At 41.3% G+C, this 22,631-nt stretch overlaps 1 protein-coding gene across 1 annotated transcript in view; it reads right to left on the reverse strand.

Annotated features, from left to right (window-relative positions):
- Positions 1-22,631, reverse strand: part of ALK (ALK receptor tyrosine kinase) — a 233,931-nt gene that overhangs the window by 33,111 nt on the left and 178,189 nt on the right. Inside the window, exons 10-12 of the mRNA XM_087774317.1 lie at positions 13,272-13,366; positions 11,727-11,870; positions 78-240 (exon numbers count right to left, since the gene is read on the reverse strand). Of these exons, the coding sequence (XP_087630443.1) occupies positions 78-240; positions 11,727-11,870; positions 13,272-13,366 (402 nt within the window). The remainder of the gene's footprint in view (positions 1-77; positions 241-11,726; positions 11,871-13,271; positions 13,367-22,631) is intronic.

Below are 22,631 nucleotides of genomic sequence, written 5' to 3' on the forward strand. Positions count from 1 at the left end.
TGCATAGCATGTATCTGCAGCTTGGATAAGTTTCGAACGCAAAAATATATCATGACAATCAGAGGTGGTTCCCTTACCTGTATGTGTTGGTTGCTGGTACTCTCCAGATCTGAATGCCTTGGAGAATCCCTTCAGCTCCTACAATCACACTGAGGTTGGAGTTCCTGTAGGCATCATTGCATTGGCTCTGTGTGGGGCCATAGGGTCCGCTGGCACCACATGTTGTGAATAACCAATGATCTGAAATGAGGACATATACAAAGCATGATCTGAATATCCAAAGATCAAGTAGCTGTTCTGGTCTTTATTCACCCTCTCTTGTTAGACCAAGAGAAGTACCTGGCCTTTGAGGTTTTAGCCAGAACAAATACTCACAGAATTCTTTTAAAAGACTCATAGTGCTGTGTATCTCAGTATTTGACAGCTTTTCATCACATCTCCTGAAAGCTATCACAACTATGAACATAGTTTTACTTTTTCTAAGGTTCAACAAGTCAAAGATCACAGAGTAGAGTAAAATGCAACACAGACCACCTAGTTTTGGGCTCTGCTCTCTTGGGCTGTTAAACTGCATGCTCATAACCTCAAGACGGGTGCATTTTAGCCCTTTCAGTTTCTACAGACATTTGATTATTAATTTTTTTTATATAGGAAAGTAGCTGCTAATTAGATAAAAACCTGTAAATACAACATCATCTCAGTGATTAAAAACGTAACAATTAACTAATCGTATTTTGAATAATTATTTGCTCACAAGAGATTCAAGTTAAGCTTCAGAAGGCAAAATACCTAACTGTGGCCTGTAAAACAAGCATTCAGCTCTGCACGTTCTAGGCCAGATCTGCGGGTGTAAATCAATGCATCCCTATTACAGCCATTTTCATGTACTAGCCCTGTACAAATAGGCCTCTAGAACAAGGCTTTATTAATTTGTGCCTCAAAGACATAATTTTTTAATTTGAATACATGATGCTGAAAATGCCATCCTTTTCCTTAAAGATTCATTATTAGGGACAGTGCAGTTGCAAGACCACAATGCTCTTGTAAACCCCACCCTAACGTATTTGCCAGTACATCAGGAAATATTTCACATGTAATCAAAACTAAGATCTAGATGGTAAATAAGTGGACTAAACATTTTTGGTGCACATTACATGATTTATCATTCATACTTATTAACAAGCTAATATACACAATCTAATAAACTCTGCTAGCTAATTCTCCTGCCATTAAAGACAAAAGACTTGAAATACATCTAAAGAACGTTATTTCTACAAATGATGTTGGGACAGCCAGCCTTCCTTATGGCTTTCTCAAAGGGCACCATTTTTCCCTCCAGCATCCACTAATGCAATACAACATGTGCAGACTCTTTCCGTGATGGTACTCATCAGCTCAGATAGAGCATTAGCTTGATCTGCTGCTTGGAATTTGGAGCTATTGCCTAAGCAGATCTGGTCTAGAAAGGATGGTCTGCTTGGGCCTGGAAGAGAGAGGCCAGCAGTTCCACCATTACTGTTACTGAAGGGGTTCACCCACCAGAAATACAAGGAAATACATTAGTTTAGCTAGGCAGAAGGTCTGAATTACCTTTTCACAAACTAATCCTGAAGTTGAGCTAAATTCCTTCTTATAAAAAAGTTCAATGCATGAAATGGATCAAATAATTTGGCAGGACTTTAAGAAATAAAGTGGCTGGTATTTCTGAAAAACCTTTGTAATACAGTCTTGGCTATTCCAAGAAGCAATGCAAAACTACTACTTTAGGAAAGCTTCCCAATCTAAGCACTGCTGAGAGAATAATCTCCTCCTCCTTACTGCAAAATCCATGCCACCGTTCCTCAAAACTCCCCTGCAAGGGTCCTCTAGAGATTTTGCTACCGTTACTTGTTTTGTATAGATACTTACATACTTATTTTTCTTATTTCTCCAATCCTTCTACAGTGGGTGGCAGTATAAAGTCTTAATATTAGTAGATAGCAAATAGAAGAATTCCCCTCTCCTCCTCTGCCTTCAATGTTCCCCCCAAAAACCCAGGACAAGTAAAAGAGGAAAAGCACCTAAGAAAGTAAGGTCTAAAAGTTCCTAAAGCAAAATGCTTCAGTAGCTCTGATATTGACAGTCTTGCACCAGAAGTTACTTATGTTTATTCTTGCAAAAAAAAAAAAAAACCAAACAAACCCAAACCAAAGCAAAATCTCACACAAAATGGAAGATGAGAGACTCATTCTGTCAGCTATCACAGTGATTTAACATTGCAATACCCCAGTGGGCTAAGCCACCTGCACTGAAACATATGTTTAGTAAAGCAGGCAGGTAAGTGTCTTCGTTTGGAACAGTAAGAAGCCATTTGGATGTCTCCAGTGAAACATCAAACATGTTCCCAAAGGTAGAAGCAGGTGACCTTCAAGGGGACAATAAGCCCAAAACATGAGAGAATCAAAATGGAAAACTGGAAGTGATAAAACCTAGGACAGACCACAGCATGTGCATACTGCTGCTACGGTTAAGCTTTCCATTTCTGACTTACTCCCTTTAAATAAATCTCGTTCCTTAGGTATCTGCTTACCCGGCCTTGGCAAAAGTATCTCTGGACTATCACATGTGTAAGACACAGCACAGCTGGACCTGAAACTGGCAGCTCTTGACTCCCACTGGGTTCCAGGGACAGGGGATCAAAGAACTACATCTTATTCCAAAATGCTTTTTAATGGCGCTCTGTTTCCTTAAAAGCCCAATGCCCTGGTGGGACAGAAGAAAAATGTCCTTCTGCTGCAAACATTACGCCTTCAGACTTTGAACTGAAGCAACCAGAACAACTTTTGTATTTTCTGCCTCTTGGACAGAGTAGTGGGGGCCCACTTCCAGTGCAGAGGCAGTATCAGGGTAAACGCAAACAGTGCTGGTAATTTAAGATTAGTGAATGTGCATCTAAGCTCTTACAATTTGGTTTTTAAGAGCATGGGGAATGAAAAACCACAGATATGTTATGCCAGGGAGTATGGTGTAAGGAGCCTGGAGATGACTGAGCACAGGAGGTACTATCTTAGATTTCAAAAGCAGTCCTGTTGTAATCCATACAGTGGTATATACAAGATTATATGTAAAGCCCTCCCAGGTTCTGCAGCTGCTGCAGTCAGTGCTAGCAGACATATTTACTTGCTCTATTCAGGTAGATGGTAGACAGGAATGGGAGAAGACATGTTTCAGAACTAGCAGGCCTTTGCCCAAAACACTGCTGGAGGAAGTCTGGGCCCAGTGAAGTCCACGGGGAGACTGCACCTGATTTGAACCAGCAAGGGTTTCAGTAAAACCTACAGCCAGGTGTTGGGCGATCTCCTCATTTGTCACTGCTGCATTGACTTGCAAACAGTCCTCCTCCTACTGATATGCACTTTCATATGTGATACTGAAAGCCAGTCCAACGTGTAACAGCTTTGTTGCTGAATTAAATGGGACAGAATATGGCATGGGAAGAAGCCTCCCCTCATTTCAGCATAATTAGGACAGATGGGTCTTAGTTACAATCCTGGATACAGACTAAAAACATCGCACTCCCCTCCCTCTGCTCTCTTAAACGCTTCACAAAGCCAACCCTCAATCTGCGGATGTAACAGTAGGCCAAGATCTTAAACCACTAACATGGTAACGAAACAGAGTACTGCCCATCTTAGATAACCCACCGCTTTTTTTCTTTAAGTAAGAATAACCGTTCACTCCCTGTAAAGTATTGATTTTCTCCTGATTCTAGAAATGACAGCAGCATGTCTCACGAGCTCAGAGAGAGCATTTCTACAGGTTGCTGCATGCCACAGCAGTTTACAGTAATTCAATTTGAAGCATTATTTTCATCTCCGAAGACTAAAGCAGCAGCACTGAATCGAAAATCCTTAAGCAGCTAGGTGAGAAGCATAGATTTTTTCCATCGGTGCACAACTGTGGTCTGTTGTATACTGCACAGCATACCTCTCTTTCCTTCTGCAGCGTGCAACAAGCTAATGTTGATGGCACCTCACACTCACATGACAGGGAAAAAAGCAGGACTCTCCAGTCTAAATCTAAAACAACTAGCAGATTTTGGAAATTTGCCCGACTTCACACAAGTTACAGTTGCCCGGTTTCCAGAAACAGCTGAGCATTCCCATGATGAAAACTAACAGGTAGTTAAATGTAGGGTCCCTATATATTCTGTCATTGGCAGCTGCAAGATGCTAACTGGGTTTAAAAACTGGAAACTCCTGTTTAAGGCGGAGGAAAAGAAAAGAAGTGAAGATTACACTGAGATTCAGAACTGGGGTACTACACTTCAGTGAATGATTTATACATCAGTTCATCTGACGGAATTCCCACTTTCACAAGAAACGTGGCAGAGGAAACATTTGGTTTTCTGCTTGTTCACCCACACACCTGCCTTCCTCAAGCTCCTCAGCAATCTCCCCAACACATTGCTAAGGTCCCAGAAACAACGTTTTGCAAGAAATGCCATTTTGGCTCTATTAAAACAGACTTAAAAAAATTCCTTCTTCCCAACTTTTCTTTCCACATTAGATTTACTGATATATTTACGCGCACAGTCACTCATGTTCATTCTCTTTTGCACAGCAGAAATTCTAGTTTTCACGCAGCTTGGCTAGATACGTAAAATGCACAGCAATCAAGGTACTGGATTTCAGCCACAGCGAAGGGGAGTGATGTCCTGCTCTTGGAAAACAAAAAGAACAAAACCCCACAAGACTTAAAATGACTAATTCATTTGAAGCTCTCATACTACTTGCAGCCCAAGGCAGCACTGCTGCAGGCGCTGCTGCAAATAACAACCAGCAACAACCAAGAGAAAACAGTGGAGCAAAGCCTAAAGCACATTTGTACTTCTAACACAGAAAGCAATTTCACTGGCACACAGAGCACATAAACTCCCTATCACAAAACAGACATAGGCATTTTAGCTATACCTCGAGGGCCTAAATGTATTAACAGGCATTTGTTAAATTAAGCTGATTTGTACCGAGGTTCAACTCATTCCAAACCAAAACTTTACTGTGATTTGAGAAAATTACCAACCAAGCACCCTGCTACTTGGCTTATTTTGGAACCTAGAGCAATGCACTAGTGAAATGCATCAGTGCTTTAAAACAATGTGTAGGCAGTTTGTGGAACTTGCTGCCACAACCTCTATTCAAGCCAAGAGGCTATCTCTACTTCCAATAGAGTAAAAAAACCCCATAGAATCATAGAATGCTTTGGGACAGGAGGGACCTTTAAAGGTCATCTAGTCCATCCCCCCTGCAATTGGCAGGGACATCTACAACTAGATCAGGTTGCTCAGAGCCCCATCCAGCCTGTCTTCTTTGATGTTACCTTCAGCCCCGCTGCAAAATGCTGAATTATTACAGAACAAGGCAAAAAACATTACAGTATTTTGCTTTTTTTAAACTTTTAACAGGAAAAATAGTTGCCTTTTTCTGTAATGAACTCTTGGACTCTCCCGTAATCTGTGTGTATATGACGTGGCCGGGGCAGGCCAGCTGAACAAGGGAAGGATGATTTTTTGATTCCAACCACTGTGATAAAGACAAATGATTTGAGCGTATTTGGAGAATTCGGAAGCGAAGAAGACCTTAAATATAGATGTACATTAAAAACATGTAGGGGCTATAAGGTCTTATGCTTCAGGTGCGTAAGAACCCCAGTGGCTAAACTTCTGTAGGCAATTGATTCTGTTAGTTGCCCCTCGGGGAGTTCATTTTTCTTCTTCCTCTAAGGCAGATGTCATCAAACTTGATGCCATGAACGAGCAAAACGTTTCATCTATTTGTAAAAACATTCACAAGCTCCCTTACAATACTTGGCCAATATGGGAAATGAAGAGGCTTACAGGAAACCATCCATCTTAATCTTCACTAACATTTGGCTGCCATTGGCACCATGGTACGTGTGGAGGGATATACCTCTTACTCGGTGCAGGTGCAATCTCAGTTATGCGTTACCGGTAGTTCCAGGGTTGATCTGTGCTGAAAGTTTGTAGGCAAAATATACTACAAGCATATATAAAAGACATGTTCTGTCATGTAAGGAAAGAAAAACCTTTCAATTTTGCTTTCGGTTCTGTTGTTTAATGGTGTCCTGTGAACAGTAATTTGAGATTATTACCTTTTCCAGGACTAAGTTTGCCAGAGATTAATGAGGCACGGTAGGGGTTTGAAAGATGATGGTAAATGGCAAAAATAGGTTGGGCTCACAATCACAGTCCCTGAACTGTTAAATGTGTCCACACAATGATATTAATGGGATATAAAATGATCACAGAAATTAGTGAGTCTTGCCAGCAATACCAGAACCAGTTACACAGGTATGGCTAGACCAAGAGGAGGCCAGCTTTTCAACTATTTATGGAGTTACTATTGCTACCTCTGTCTTTCCATTTTCTAAATGAGGGTGGCAATTGAAGACTGGGACATGTTTTCCAGTTCAACAAGAAGAGCATCTGCAGTGATGACAAATGTATGCCAGATTGATCCTGAGTATCATTTCAAAGAAATACTCAAAGCTTGATTCATGCTTTAGATTTTTTCTAAGTGTCCATATAAAGGGAACACTCACTATCAGGGCATCCTTGTAGAAAATTACCTGCGGTCAGTATAACAGGGCTGATTTTGAACAGCAATGAGAATGGCTTGTTTCTTGCTACCCCCTGGAGCCATAAACTAACAAAGCAGCATGAAGAAAACAAATTTCTTTTCTCTTTTATGTTTCACTTAAAGAGATAGCAGGAGTCTTCCATAAAGGGTATTAAGTGAGACATGATGCTAACTTTTTGGAATTTGTTTGTTCACAATTTCAAAGGATAGTAGAAATGCATGTTGGATAACAAAGACCAAGTTGGGTGGAGGTGGCAAGATTATTTCAAAACCTTTCCTGAGATTTATAGCAGTTTCTGCACAGTTTAAACTGCTATTCTTAAGAGTGGGCAGCTTTAAAATTTAGGTCTAACATGTGTGAACTGCCCTGTTCATTTCAATCGTATGATTAACTCTGGAGAGCCTTTAGACCAATTCAAATTTGCTACGTTGGGATCTGGTTGTATGTTGATTTTCAGTATTGCACCTTTGTTATTTTTAATCCTACAGAGAAAGCAAGTGTAAACACTGCAATAAAGAAATTAATGCCTACCTAATCTGAGATCCCACCATCCATCTCTGAACACTTTCTACCACTGTTGAGGATGCTACTTTTGTTGGAGGGAGGGCACTGAGCTGTTACTCACTGTGTTAATTGATGCTTAATACAAAAATACAATTCTGCAGATACCTTTATTGCATTATGCCAACAGTTCAGTTAGTATAATTGCACACAAAGAGCAACCAAATGTAATTTTCTTCTACTTAATACTTGCTCTGCTGTTCCTTTCAGCTCCTTCATCTGATTAACTAATGTGACTCAGAGTTCTTCCGAGAAACAGCCATGTAAGTACTTGTAAGAGGACTCTCCCTGATGCAAAAGACAAAATCCGTGCAACCACTAAGTGTTGTGAGAAAGAGACTGGAGCTGAAGGAAAACAGTAATCCAGTCTGGATGAGAAAATGATTTGATGACAGTTTCCATGCAAGAAACCATGGTCACATGATGGCTGGTGGATATGCAGATCAGAGGGGACAAAACAATGCAAGATTTGAGGGGAAAAAAGGTTAATCTTTTTGTACATTTCGCAACACACCATTTTTGTACTGTGTGCCCTGACATGAGTAAGTTGTCAGTGGGACAGATGAGAAGCTGAAGCATCAAAAGAGAGGCTATCCTCGTGGTATTTACAGACTATTCAGAAGCACCAGAAATCTTTAATTAAAGCTTGATTGCTCTGTGTCTTGTTATCTCCTTTCGCCTACTGAGAATCCTATTTTGTCTCCTCCAGTTTCCATGATAGCAATTTGTTTACCTAGAGTTCCTCATTATTGCTCACTGTATCTTTATATGCCTGAATTTCCCATATTCTGGCCTTGTCTATAAAAGGAAATTGCATTGGTTTGATATAAATTGGCTTTTTAATTGGTAGTTAAACTCCCTGTAGAGAAGTGCTATGGTTTGAGCAGCTTTCAGTTTTACTTAAACTAATACCTAATCAATTTAAAAACAAAGCCAAAGAAGCTTGGTTTACGTCAAAATAATCAGTGCACAGATTTAACCATTTCAATCAAAAATCCTAGTTGCACTGAAGTTGGTTCAATCTTCTGGTATATGCAGGTTTTCGTACAACTTTTTTGCAGGCTTCTTTTGGAATCACCTGCAACCTTTCAGCAAGAAGCTGGCACGTCAGCAAATAACATGTCATTAATTAACTGAAAAGGAAAGCATTTGCATTGCTTGGTGATCATCTATCTAATGGCCACCTTGCACTGCAAGTAACTGCATGACTTGAAACCTACAGGAATCTTCCGGTGTTGGTCCTGGTCATCATCAAGGAACTTGAGAGAGCAACATCACCACAGTAGTTGTAGCAATTTTGGGTCTTATTCTCTACACAGGGCATTCATCATCCCACGTGTGACACATGACAGCGGTTAAGAGATTTCTGGAAGCCTTAGGATCTTTCACAGCGTGGCTGCGTTATGTGTTTAGAACCTTCTGGAACTATCCTGGAGGCATGCCAAGTCACGATAAGCAATGGCAAGGCTGAAGAAGTAATTCACTGGGTACAGGGTCTAAGAACAGAGAGGACAGGGAGGTTGGTGGTAATGACTATCGCTTCCGCTGAAAATGGATTTCCAAGCACAGGCAAAACCAGCAGGTGCATGTAAGAGGTTGTTCTCAGTTGCGAAGGAGCAAATCCAGGCCCACACCCTTGAAAGCAATAGGGCTGCTTTGGATTTACAGTCATGGTAAACAAAGTGGTACCTGTCTTTCAGATTGTACTTCCTGCTGCGTAGGCTGAGCTGGCTTGGGGACTTGGGGAGGGCATTTTATTATCCTGTTGTCTCCTCAGCTATAGGAACACAGTTCTTTGTTTTAATATGATGTCTTAAGAAGGAAATATTATAGCCTGTGATCCATCATACAAGCCAAAGATCACATTAGCTGTAATTACTTTTGGCTGAGCTCATATTGGTCAATGCAGTCTTTGGGACTTCAGGGTGGCACTGATGCTGTTGGTTCACTCGCACAACAGTAAATACGTGGCCATCAAAGTAAAGGCCTTGACAGACTCAGCCTGAGGTTTCTTAAATGCATTACAGGATGCAGAAAGAAACAAGATTAAAGCTGGGTAAAATGCATAGCCCAGGGACCAAACAAGCATCTGCAGTGTTTACTGAGAGCAGGGAGTCAGCAACACAAAGGAAAAAGATGATTTGGTGCTGTGGAGACCCTCAGAAATGCAATGACTTCCCGCGACAAGAAGACGCAACTTAGCTTCTCTGATTTCTGCCCTGCCTATGCTGAGGGCGCAAAGGGGAGCAAATTGCTGTAGGAACGATTTCAAACCTCAAGGGCTGGAGACAATTTTAGACAGAACATGAACAGGACCAAGGATCAAGCCCAGAAATGAGGCAAGCTGGCTTAGGTACCACAGGAATTGCCTTGAATTTTCACCCCAAGGTCATAACAAATTATTTGAATTGCTCAAGGTACCTCAGTGACCTTCTCTTCTACTCCTGTGCAATCTGACTCCCATTATTTCTACTATCCAAGCATTTTTTTAAATTACATTCCTCAGATAGGACAGGGAGCAGAAGGGCTAGAAGATGTTCCGCCATTTCAGGTCTAGTGAGAAGCAGGAAGTAACAAAATTCTTGAATAAACCTACAGCCACAAGATTTCTCGCGTAACACCCACACGCCCACTTTACATTAACTTTGCATCCAAATTTCAGGCCATTCTCCAACCTGAACCTGATATCTAATAGCTTTTGTGTTACTAAAACAGTAGGTACCCTGGAAGGAAATGTACAGCTGCCTTAAGGAACTACACCACCACCTAAGCATTGACATTACTATGGAAATTCAGCCAGAAGTCCATAATCTACACCTGCGTACAGATCCTACCACAAGATCACTGACCTAAGAGCAATACTGAAAACACTTAAAAGGTGGCTCCACCTTTTAGGCACCTCCTTACAGGCAGGCAACGGAGATACAGATATTGAAGGCAACACTTCAAAGGATCTGCAAAGAGGACGTAAGGGTCTTTTTGGAAATTGTACCTTTGTGACCAGCCCAAATTCACACACCACATCTGTAACAGAGCTAGACACAAGCTTTATAGCTAAAGCACAGGTCCACCCAGCCCAGCATCCTCTCATATGGGCTCATTCCCTCTCTCTCATTCTCCTGAGACTCCTGTCAGTGCTCCTGCACTTTTCTTGCTGTATGATGCTCAGTACATAAAATATCAACAAACTCCACTTGATGGCAACTCTTGGCCTACACTGCAGACTGTATCATCAGCCTCCACTGCCAGAGCTTGCTCCACAAGAGAGTTCAGCAGTTGCCCTGCTGTGGCAGCACAGAGTGGGCTAATACATCCAGCTTTTCAGGCAGGCTTTGAAGACTGTGTGGAGCTTTTGACCGCACTGACCAGACTGCTGTTGGTATCAGAGCTAACACCACTACTTCATGTATTTCAACAGTACGCTGCAGGTAGCAAAGTGAAACATAACCTAGAATAGAACAGACTCGGAGAATTCTTTCTAAGACGGAGGAGTAGGAGAGAAGGAGGCAGCAGGAACAAATCCCTAGGCTTAGTGACAAAGTAAAGGAGGCGTATACCAACCACCCCCCTGTTCTCTACCTTAGGAGGGGTTGTATTTCAAATTGGCAAGTAACTAGCTAGCCCTAAGCGAGGAGAAACAGCTGTACACAGTGCTGAGGCTGGTAGTTATAGCAAGCGCCTGTCTCTCCTGCAGTCACCCCCCATTGCCATGGTCAGCCCTGCTCTCCCACGTAGGCTGGAGACTGCGGCCACCTGAATCAAATCAGGAAGAGGAACTGGCACGGAGGAGGGAAGGAAGCAGATTGGAATAGAAATGCACGTGTAGAGCCCAAAACAGATATTGTGAATGTGTGGGCAAGCCTGGGAGAGGGAAAAGACAAACATTTGGGAGACACTGATGTGAGGGGGAGGGAATGGAAATCTTGCATCTATTTGGCCCATGCCACTACAATTAAGCTGGAAAGGGGAGCTGGGGGACAGGGGAGTACAAAATAACATTGACATACAAGACTGACATTTCTAACTAACTAAAAATCATGTTTTTAAAACGAAGTCCAATGCTGTACTCTTTCAAATGGGCAATGAAAACATTACTGAAAAAGTGAAGCTATGTTATTTCAAACCAAGCCTATATTAACTAGAGATGGGTGTTCAGGTTACCACATGCTGGACTCAGTCAATTTAGACACTTCGCTTTGATTCCTGCCTATTTTTAAATGACCATGACACCAAACAAACCTGTCTTACAGTTTAAAAGCACTTTTTACTTCAAGAAGAGGCTCCCTCTGGTTCTTTCTTTCACCAGCTTGCAATTGAAATCCAAGTTACAGTTAACAGCTAAAGGAAATTGCTTTCTGGAGCTTGTTTTGTTTTGTTTTGTTTGTAAGGGACTTGGGAAAAGCTCTGAACAAAGGCTTTGGTAAAGAAAAAGAAGGAATCATATTGCATTTAGCCACATCTAACTGAAATCTGTACTAGTTGGAAATCTCTGCTGTCTGAAAACGCTTCTCAGACCAGACAATTACCTGCTGGACCAGAAATGGGGGCAGTGTTGAGTTGGAGATTTCCCAGAAGCTTTTGTTCCCATCCAAACTTCTTCTGGCCACCTCTACTGGTGAGCAAATTGCTTGAGTCTGGTGTGGTACCTCGAGGTGTCTTCTCTCCACTGACTAGAAAACAAGAAGTCACAGACTGGTTTATCACTGAGGGTGGCTGAGTCAGTATGTAATCCAAAACCGAAGCTAAATTAAGGGCTGGAGGCTTCTCTGCTGACAATAAGAGCCTGCAGTCACAGGATATAACACTATTAAAAGGAAAGGACAGATTGACTTTCCATTGCTGTTATGGGAACTGTGACAAAAAAAAAAAACAAAACAGGAATGAGTGGTGGGCAAAACAGCAAGTGAACGAAGACACGAAGCAGAAATACAGAACACAATCTTTAGCAACTGTTAGAAAGTTTCTCTTTTAGCCAGTAAAAGTATATGTAATCTTTTTTAATTACAGCCTAATTTTAAGATCTCTTTAGAATACTGGAACCTGAGGTACATTGTACTTATGCACAGAAACCAAGGGGTATCACAGTCTTTCTATAGAAAGACTCACAGCCCCAGCCAGTGCAAATTAACATAACACAAAGCAGATGAAACCTTCTGACTGCTGTTGGATGAGGAAGTGGCTTACAGATTTTCAATCTGAACAGGGCTACAGAGGTTGTAGCTTCAAGCCTAGGAGATGAAAGAACACACTTAAGTTCTACTGCTCAACCCAAGGTAGAAGTTTCATGCGTTCAGAGGAGCAATCCTTCAGTCCTCATGTAAGTTGTTGGTCTGAGGTATAGAGTGACAGATCATTGAACACATTTACAAATTAAGCAATTCACTATGCATGAGCTTGTGAAAGATGAGCCAGACACAAATGTTCAATAAAAATCTAAATGGGGTGAAATCTGGCAGCAGAGGTGTAGACTGGGCATATTCTAGAGGCCAGTCAATCACAAAGTCTGGATCAGAATCCAAATTTTTCCCAAGAGTAGGAGAGAGCGAAGATCCTAGTTTCTCATTCAGGCTTAAATGCATATCAGTCCAAATAAAATAACCTTGTTCTAATTTAACTGGAGTATTGTGCCCAATGTTATTGCAAAGTTAGTGTCAATCACACGATGCCTGTCTTTCCCTAGCCAGAGTCCAACTGTCATTCATTTTGATAACTGTCACACAGCAAACCAGGTCGTGTGGAACTCTATAATCACAGATTGGCTTCTGCATCAGCCTGGGTGGATAGGTGATGCTACTGTCTCAGCTGGAAGCTGACTCTCCCACACCATATGTCTTACTACCCATTTACTGCCAAACTCGGAAGCCATTCGCTGGTCAGCTCCACTAATAAGGTATGCATCTGAACGGTCTCCTTCATCTAAGCACAGTCATTTCTGAAACATACCTTTACATTTCAAGAGTCTCTTGAAGATAACAACACCCAATCCCTTCCCCACAGTTTCAATCCCTTTCCAAATTTCAATTACATGGCAAATAAAAGACAAATCACTTGCAGATAAAAGGAAAACTTACTTGTTAAATAACAGTCCAGACTAAGGGAGACATTGTCAAAAGCAATAATGGCATCAGATCCTTCTTCCCATGAAGCGATGATCTGAAACCAAAACCTGCGCAGATTGGAAGAACAGGGATTAAATTCTGTTAAAGAGATGAAACTCAGAGGTCTTTGCAGTTAAAGCACTTTTAGAATGGGGGGAAAAAAGCTTTTCTTTTCACATATAAAAATATTAAATTATCAGAGAAAGTATCCTCATCCCTAACAAGCACAGATGATCTGAGGAGGGGAGCTGTACATGAATATCGGTAGACAGAAAAAAGAATACAGCCCCTCTTCCCTCCAGAGGCATACAACCTGAAACAGGTGCAAGTATGTGTATGTGGGTGTCAGGACAGAAAATAAAGTCCTCTGGCTTCTGGCACAAAAAAAAAAATAATTCAGACACCTAAGTGATTTTATTCTCAACAAGTGATTTACACCCTAAAGTGTTAAGAAAAATGAGTAGGCTGGGGCTCCTGAAGCCACTTGGAGTTTCTAAAAGGAACTGGCAATCAAAGGCTGAAATCAATTTAGGAAGTATTTGGTGTTGATCCACCCTCTAGGAGGCAAAGAATATCTAACAGTCCTGGCAGTCACAGAAGAGGGGAACTGACACCGGGTAGTCCATAGGAAGAGCAGAGCTCATTATCTCCATGTAGAAATGGAGCAGGTTTGCCTTAAATCACTTCCACACTCTCAGCTGGCTTTTGCCAGGAAGTTCTGCTACTCCTACATTACCAGAAGAAAGATCACTTTAAATTCACCCTCAGAGATACTAAGGGTCAACAGGAAGAGCAAAACCAACCCACAATCAAATAGTTCAAATCTGATAGTATATTGACCACGTATTAATTTAGTGCACTCATAGATTTAGATTTTCTCTTAGCTTAGCAACTTCATGTTCTCCCGATGCATATGTGCCACATAAAATCATAATACTCTGCTTAGGAAGGAAAACAATTTCTAAAAGCAGCCAACCGTGGCCCAGAAGCGAGATACAATGCTGAGAGGTTACATCAAGACTATAAAAACATGAAACCATCATATGCTGTAGAACAAGCTGCAACAGAAAACAAAATATTATTTAAACCTCATTTGCTGTTGTATCTTGATGTTTTATACCAGCAGAAGTTAAGCCATTCATGGGTCTCTTTAATGTAGATCTACAGCTGACGGTTCCCGCTCTATATTTTAGATAAAAGCATTTAGCCAGAATGTGAATTCTTACAGATGTTCAGTTTAGACGAGAAACTGATGACAGAACAAGGTATTTTAGAGGAGCAGTCCTATTTATTTAGAAAGGCTATAGAAATCCTGTCCCTTCACTGCAGCAAGAATCTAAACACCAGCAGAATTTTTTTCTTCTCACAGACTCTAGTCCTTTATGCATAGTACCGGCTCTAAAATATTTTCTCTCAGCTTTTTGTCTGCTATCAGTATTCTTACATTAGTGTTGTCTCCTACTGTTTGTAAAATCTATGTCTCCTTTACCAACAAACCAACCTCACAAAACAAAAGTCAAGTGAAGCTTCTCTGCTCATGTGCACATTTACTTTGGGACAGCATGTTCCTGTGCTTTGAATGAGGGTTTTGACTGTTTCAGCCACCTGACTGTCAACGAAGATAACCAACTTCCATGATGTTCTCAAATACAGCGCACCTTTCACCACCAGTGATGACAGTGAGGTTTGGCATAAGCTAAAACAGACCCCAGGGATATATGTGCCTTTTGCGGATATCTAGATTGATGTGCCGTCGTCTTCTGCAACTGGTGTTCTTGCTAAGCTACAGACAGGGACACAGTCAGAAAAGCTGACCCAACCAAACCAAAAGCTTCAAACAGAAAAAGATCTTGGCAGTCCCTGAAAGGTGCGAAGGGTTTAGAACAGGACACAGTCTGTTCACAACAGAAAACAGTTGATACAGTTACTATGTTCCTCCTTCTTTATTTCTGGTAAAGTAAAACAATGATGCTTCAATACTGAAATTTCTCACTCCTTGGAGATATGCATTGGACATATGGAGGGACTTTTCTAAAATGGACTTTTTAGGTTCTGAAGACATGAGCAGCTGCTAGGAAAGAGCAGGTGCTTGACACAAAGAAAGTGGATATGGTGAAGGAAGAGTATCCTTAGCATCAAAGGAAACTTGAAACAGCAAGATGTAATTCTCCTTGCTAAATGACCCATCTTTATCAGCTGAAAGGGTAGCAGCTCCATCCAAACAAATCTAAAGATCACAAAAGTGTATTTTTTGCCTTCCCAATCCATACAAAGTGCAACTGCAGTCTGACGTTGCCAGAAGCCTCACAGTTCTCAGCTGCTATACCTGAAACCCACTGTGGGTATGTCTAGGAGGAGAACTGGAAGGAACATAAAATCCTTGGATGTTAAACTGGCTTCCAAGTACATCGGCTGTCATCCTCCTGCCTCCTCCCCCTGTTTGCTCCACAGCTGACATCCCACAACACTTCAAGCTCTAGCATAAACATAAGCTGTTCAGTTTGAGACGTGCCATGCGAATCTTAAACAAAAGCTGTCGGACAGGCAAAGTGGGCTCTGATCTACTTTTTCCTGTAAGTTACTGTGCAGCAGCAGAGATGACTGAACCATATGTGAAAGGGGTCCTGAACCACCACAGATCACAGTCTGGTATGTTATGGAGAACCAGGACCCTACCTTGGGCTGTAAACTACAGGCCATAGCTCAGCAGAAGCTTCTCCCTCCCTGTTGCGTCCTGCTGAAACCTCCAGGAAGCGGTAAGGTGGAAATGGATTCAGCTACACGTCTTTCAGTTGGCTGTGTCTGAAAATCAATGCCCTGCAGACAGTGAACCTCGGTGCTACACTGAAGGGACCACTGGAACTGAGTCTCGGACGCATTTGATCTTCGGCCTGTTTCCTGGGGGTGCATGCTAAATGCCACTTGGAGACGTGGACATTTTGATATGTACTTATGTTTCTAAGGTGCTAAACTGAGGCTGGGAAATGAACTACAAAGACACATAAGCAGTTCTTAGACATGGTCCTCCATGTCAGCTTTTCCCTCCACTTCTGTAGACTTTAGCTCAGGTTGCATAAAAGAAGAGACAGATACTTCTGCAAAGACTACTACGCACCTTCTTTGTACCTGGCAACTAAATACTTCTGAAAGTAGCTTTAGGCCATTTCCTTGGCAGAACCTAAGCTTCATGCCCCAAGGTGTTATCCTTTGATGCACTGTTCATGTCATGCCTCTTGAGACAATGAAGCATTGTTCTTACGAGAATTATTAAATGTTCAGCCCCTAAGAACAGACAGGCATGATATAAACCAGTATTTCCGTCATTGAAGGGAGTGCCATCTAAGGTCGCCATACAAGAATGCAATAGGTTGTATTTTACTTTTATTTACAGTTCAAGTTAAGAGACAGCCTTGCTGATTTCACCTGCAGGAGCACTGGGACCAGAACACTTGAGAAGTTTCCTGAAGTTCACCAGGGATGAAAAAAATGACAGAAATGCCCCCGAAATAGAAAAATCACGTGAACGTCAAACGCTGTTAGGACCATCAGTGCTGCTCCGGTTGTTTATCAATCTGATTTTTTTTCTAAGATGAATGCAGTTTCAGTACAAATCTCTTGAGACCAGCATTTCTGCAACGAATAGTTTATCTTTTTCTCTTCTCCAGTTTAATGCCACTATTAATTTAGAAATATGATGTCTTTCAAATTCCATTGAAACAAGATCATCAGTTAACCAACACTGCAATCATTAGCTTTGGTGGTTTTAGCTTAATGGGCTAATTAAGGGAAATTTAATCAAAACTGAAGATGGAAACGTCACACATCAGTGAGACGGAAAGGACCTCACAGACAAGCTCGTTCCCTTGCCCCCTCCTTTTTTTTCCTTTCTGTTTGATCCCTGAAATCAATGAAACAACTCCCTTTGACTTTGGTGATAGCTGATACTGAAACACCAGCGACGTATGTTATTGCAGTGACTCAGTAGAACGCTGGAGGTGACAACGTCTCACTGATATTTTTGCGAAGTGGGGTACGCCGACTGCACATCCAGTACTTCAACTGGCACCTATACAGCACAGATACTGGTCCACAGCACTGTGTAGACATATTCACTGCAAACACAGATGCTGCGGTGGATGGCCACAAAAGAGTATTCCTGAAGGCAATTACACAGGAACAACAAAATTAGTCTTGGCAAGTTTGTTGTGCCTTTGTTGCTTAATAGATCCCAGCAACTTCCTCACATGGAATCCAAATCCTCATCAGGTAAGTCTGCGTTTGTAAGCTAGATTTCTTCATAGGAATGAAAATATGGCTGCTATGAAGGGCTTTAATGGCTTGTATATTAGAAAAATTGTTACTTGAGGACTGGTAGAAATTACTTCTTATCTGTCCCTTCTTTTGCCCTACTTGACCCCAGGAGCACAGCTAGGAAAAAAGTTCCTTAGATGTTTGACAATTGGCAAGTAGAGGTTACATCCCGCAGAGTTGAGTGTCAGCGGAGCTGTGAATGCAACTCATAGAGAGGCCTTTTTTTTTTTTTTTTAAATCTGTTTGAAGCAGATGGGAAATGCTGTACCAGGTGGACAAAAAAAACCCCAACAATTCAAATCTCCCCTTTGGGGAACATCAGCTCAGCTGTCTGAAGGATACAAACTTAACATAAATTCAAAAACCACTCAAGGGTGACTACTGATCAAATATTTTAGAGTCACAGATAAGAAATATACCAAAGGCGTAATGAATAAGCTTTTCTTGCTTTGTTTCTTTGGCCCAACCTGTGAAATATGAATCCAGATGAACAGTTCCTTGAAAGGTACGACCAACCATATTCCAACTCAGTTAAATCTGACAGAAACAGGATAACATGAAAGCTTCTGGGCTGTAATCTTCCCCATTCCTCAGGATCTTTGACTCTTGGGTTTTATTTCAGTGTGGTCAGTATTTGAGCTTCACCACATCATCCTGGACTTTCTGTTTAGTTGGTTCTTTTTGCTTACTTATTTTTTTCTTGATCCTAACAGAAGACTGGTTCCCCCCAAATATTTGGGGCTTATTTACAGAGGGAAATATAGAGCTAAAAATATGAAAATACATCTATAGTTATGTTCGTATAGCCTCCACGAGGACAAACTCGTTTGCTTACATCACCTATTCTTAGGTCTTCATTGCACAGAAATGTTAGCTTTTGTGTGTATTATATCCTCTTCTGTTCCAAGGGAAATAAAAAACATTCTTGAACCGAAGACCTCAAAAAGCTGATTTTGTGCAAATTCTGCAGCTCCCTCCCTTCAGTAACAACTCTGAATTCCACCTAAATATTGTCCCTGGCTCACACAGACAGTTCAGGTTTCCATTAGCCAGACTCAGGCAGCTGTCTTCATGCCATTATTTTAGAAAGGCTCATAATCATTATTTTTTTTCTTTTTATCATAAAGATAGGGATTATTAACCAAGACTGAATGTTAATCTCCTCTGTACTCAATCCCCCATGCAGTGACACGATCACAGCGTGCCTGTACGTACAGATCCCATTTCATAACTTGTAATGTTTTGCCTCTGATGGAACTGATTTCTCTCTCTACCGAGCTAAAATAATTACCGCTGAACCTGCTTGAGACCGAGGTACTTATGGAACAGAGAAGATTCAGGTCACTAACCCTTATTACGTTCAGGTTCCCATTAACTTCTCTGTTACAAATGATGCATTGTTAGCTCACTTCACAAAGGAATACTTACTATTTGGGATAAAAGACATACTTAGGTGGAATGAGATTATTTGGAGAAATATAAGCATGTTAACCAAACTTAGTTACAGTGACAGAATTGTCATGCAGTAAGTTACTTAATAGCCAGTAATAAAGGTTGAGATTCAAAGGTGTTATTAAAGGCAACCATGCTGAATATATACATGTACAGAATCTATCACAGGTACTCTGCACACATTGTCACCAAACCCCACTTTTTCAGATGAACAGAACAGCCATCATCAGAATAACTCTATTTCAAAAGGAGGACAGCAGCGGACATAGTTAATGCTACAGAGCAGAAGAGCAGCAACATGGGCATTAAAGTCTCACTCTGTTTTTAACAAAGTAATGTGGGACCACATCGGAGCAACAGAGGCTGGGCTTGTTGGATGAATGTAAGAAGGAAGAATAAAGAGATCTGGGTATAGATGTAACCAACGAATATATATGCGGTAACGTGTAGGGAGACATATGTCTAGCTTGTATGGAGGGTCCCTGTTTCTTCATAGCAGGATGGTAAGAAAGCTCAGGAATAACAGAAGACAAACAGGTCTCTGGGTACAAAATGTTGCCAAGAACTTTCCTTTTCTTTTTCTTCCTTGATGGGAAACCTGATGCTCAGAAACTTCCTAGAAAGAAAATCTGAAAGCAGTGTGAGGGAGAGACAGAGCAATGCAAGAAGAAATTGTTAGACAAGAAGAGTGCTAAGCCACAGCTGGTAGAAATACAGCAGAGCGGTATGACTATGAGACAACTTCTTTTTACTGCTCTTTTTAGTGCAGCAATGAGCGAGAGGTTCCCCAGCTGCTTTGGCTGCCACTGCAATCAGAGCTGCTGAAGGAGCCAGAGAGAACAAAGGGTCTCAACTCCTGAGGACTGAAAGGGAATCCCACTTTGATATGTAGACAAAAAACTGATGAGCACCAGTGTAGTTCATAAAAATCCAGTGAGCCAGCAAGACTGGAATAGGTAAAGAAGCCGGTTTAAAGAAAGAAAGGATAAACATCTGGACATGAATTTTGACTTGTTGCAACAGAACATCACCTTCTGGGGTAACTTTGTAGATTTTTCTGCTTTCTTCCTCAGGAAGGTCACATCCATACCTAGCCTTCCAGGTAAGTCCCGTTTTTCTCTTCCAACATCGTAGAATTCCTCAGTCCGTGTCCAGGAGAAGGTCATCAGCAAGAAAATAATTTTGAAGCTCTCTGAGCACAATGGGACCAAGGGAAAACTGTTTTTTACTTTCTGAACGCGCTGCCCTGTTAAAAGGACACAGAGCCTAGTCTTGCTATCAATGACAAGGCAAATGGTGCTGCTACTTATGACTAAAAATTTAGTTTCTAGGGACCTCAAGTAAACTCCTCCTCTCACTCCTCCTTCCACCATCTGGCCTCTACTACTTAAGACTGGCTACAAATTTAGACTTTGTAATGCCAAAAAAATAAACTTAAGGAAGGAAGCCAAGGAAACCTTTCTAACCAGTAGACACATTTACATTCCTTTTATATTTCTATGCAATCTTCTTCTATCAGAAGACTGCACTGAGGTTGGACAGGTTGCTATTAATACTTGCTATTCCTAAAAACCTTCCTCTCACAGAAGTTACAGTGAAATCTTGAAAGAAAAGGGCAGGTTTAGTAGAGAATATAGGCCTTAAAAGAGCAGAGCTGGGCTGGGCTGGGTCATGTGGAGTCCACCTCCAGGCAACTCCAGCCAGGTAGCAGATGGACCCACAGAACATTTAGTCACCATGTCACTCCACATGGCTGGCCTCAGCTTCACCAAGGGAGCAGAAATCAAGAGAATTAGCATTTGTTTCTTAAAGCATTCTTTTTCTAGGCAGGCTTCAGCCTATTAGGGCTAATCCTTTTCCACCTTTTACACTGCATAGCAAAACAGTCACTAGGCGGGTTGGTGATAATAAGCATCAGCAAGCTCCAGAGAATCACTTTGTTACATGTGCTTGTATTTTATCTATGTGATACACCTTAACCATACTTTTAAACTAACAGAATGTCTAATTATTAGCTACACAAATCACTCATCTTCAATTACATCAAGCTTCTGTTTGCTCTTGCTGTCACATTCCCATGACTATATCATTATTAAAATTTAAACTCACATTTACTTACTAACTAAAAACAAACGTATAAAAAAGGCAAGCCCAAACTACCAACTACAACAGAGCTTTCAAGACTGTTTCCTACTTGCATTTCTGTGAAGTTAAAAAAGAACAATTCTCAACAGACTCATCACTGGAAAACAAATAGCGATTTTCCATCAAATAAAACAATTTTGCAATAACACAGTTCTCTACACTACTCTCAACCCAAATACTTTAGCACTGCATTAACATGTAAACTCCAGTAAGTAAAAATGACCAGTTCTCTAGCTTTCACTAATCTGTGCAGATTGCCTGATTTGCAGATAACGTGTCCTTCAGGGAGGGGTAGGTGGCTCCACGGGGGCCCAATGAAGTATAGTAAGGACTGTTAGTCCACAGCGTATGAGTGTATTTAAGTGGCAAGTTAAAACACAGCACCTCTGAAGACCTTGCCTTTTGCCTCTGGTAAGCACAATCTGTTCATCCAACAGTTCAAGGAGCTATTGCCCACAACTGGCTTCTTTAATTGTAGCTGCTTTGATGGCGCATCCTTCACCAGGCCCTTTGCCCTTCCTCCCCCCCCACAGAAGATACTGAGCATTTGGAATTGGGTTACAGCTCTATTAACCTCCACACCACATGAGCTGACTCTCAAGACGGTTTTGCCAACACCTTTCAGAACAAGGAAGGGTAGCTAACTTTGGGAAGACGTAAAAAGCCAGGACCTCAGCCTGTTTGAAGTCCGCACAGGAAAGGTAAGACCTCACACAGGGTGAAATTTCAACTGGATGCTTTCCTAAGGATCAAAGGGGAGGAAAGAAGACAATCCTCTCCTTGTGGTACTCTCAGAAATTAAGCACGTATCCAGGGTTGCCCAGGCTAATGCAGTGCTAGAAATCCAACATCCCTCAGTCCCAATTTAGCTTTTTTGTCATACTCCTCCCTACTTTTCTGTTCCTGTCAAATTACCTGAAATGTTCTAGCTGTGATTTTCTGCCAAAGTATAATTTCTCCCAGCAGCCTGAGGGATATCAAACATTTAAGAAATGTCTGTTTCTAAAGATAGAGCTGATCTAATTTCTTGGAAGTCTTCCTAATGATTCTTTGAAGTGCTATAAGCCAAACATGGAAATTATGGCTAAGCAGCTTTTGAACAAGCATGCTTTTTTGAGCAGTTTTAGAGCATATTATATTGTTATTAATAACACTTTCCATTCAGCTTCCCAATCACAATGGAATATGCTTTAATTTTGTGTGGAAGTGCTAAACTGGTGTGCTTTATTCAAGAGCTTTACTTCTGTGAGGTGATTTAAAGTTTCAGCTCCTTCTGTAGGAATATCTGCAATATCATGCTTCTTCTAACGCAGACCCTCACAGCTACTGACACAGGAACCAATTAGAAAAAGACGGACACAGCAAGCTTTCAGCAGCACCAGCATTACGTTCACATCAATTAAATACTTCTTACAGTTCAATAAA

Source organism: Nipponia nippon, unplaced genomic scaffold, assembly GCF_047370975.1.
Source record: "Nipponia nippon isolate SJK-2023a ecotype South Korea unplaced genomic scaffold, ASM4737097v1 scaffold_4, whole genome shotgun sequence".
NCBI lineage: Eukaryota > Metazoa > Chordata > Aves > Pelecaniformes > Threskiornithidae > Nipponia > Nipponia nippon.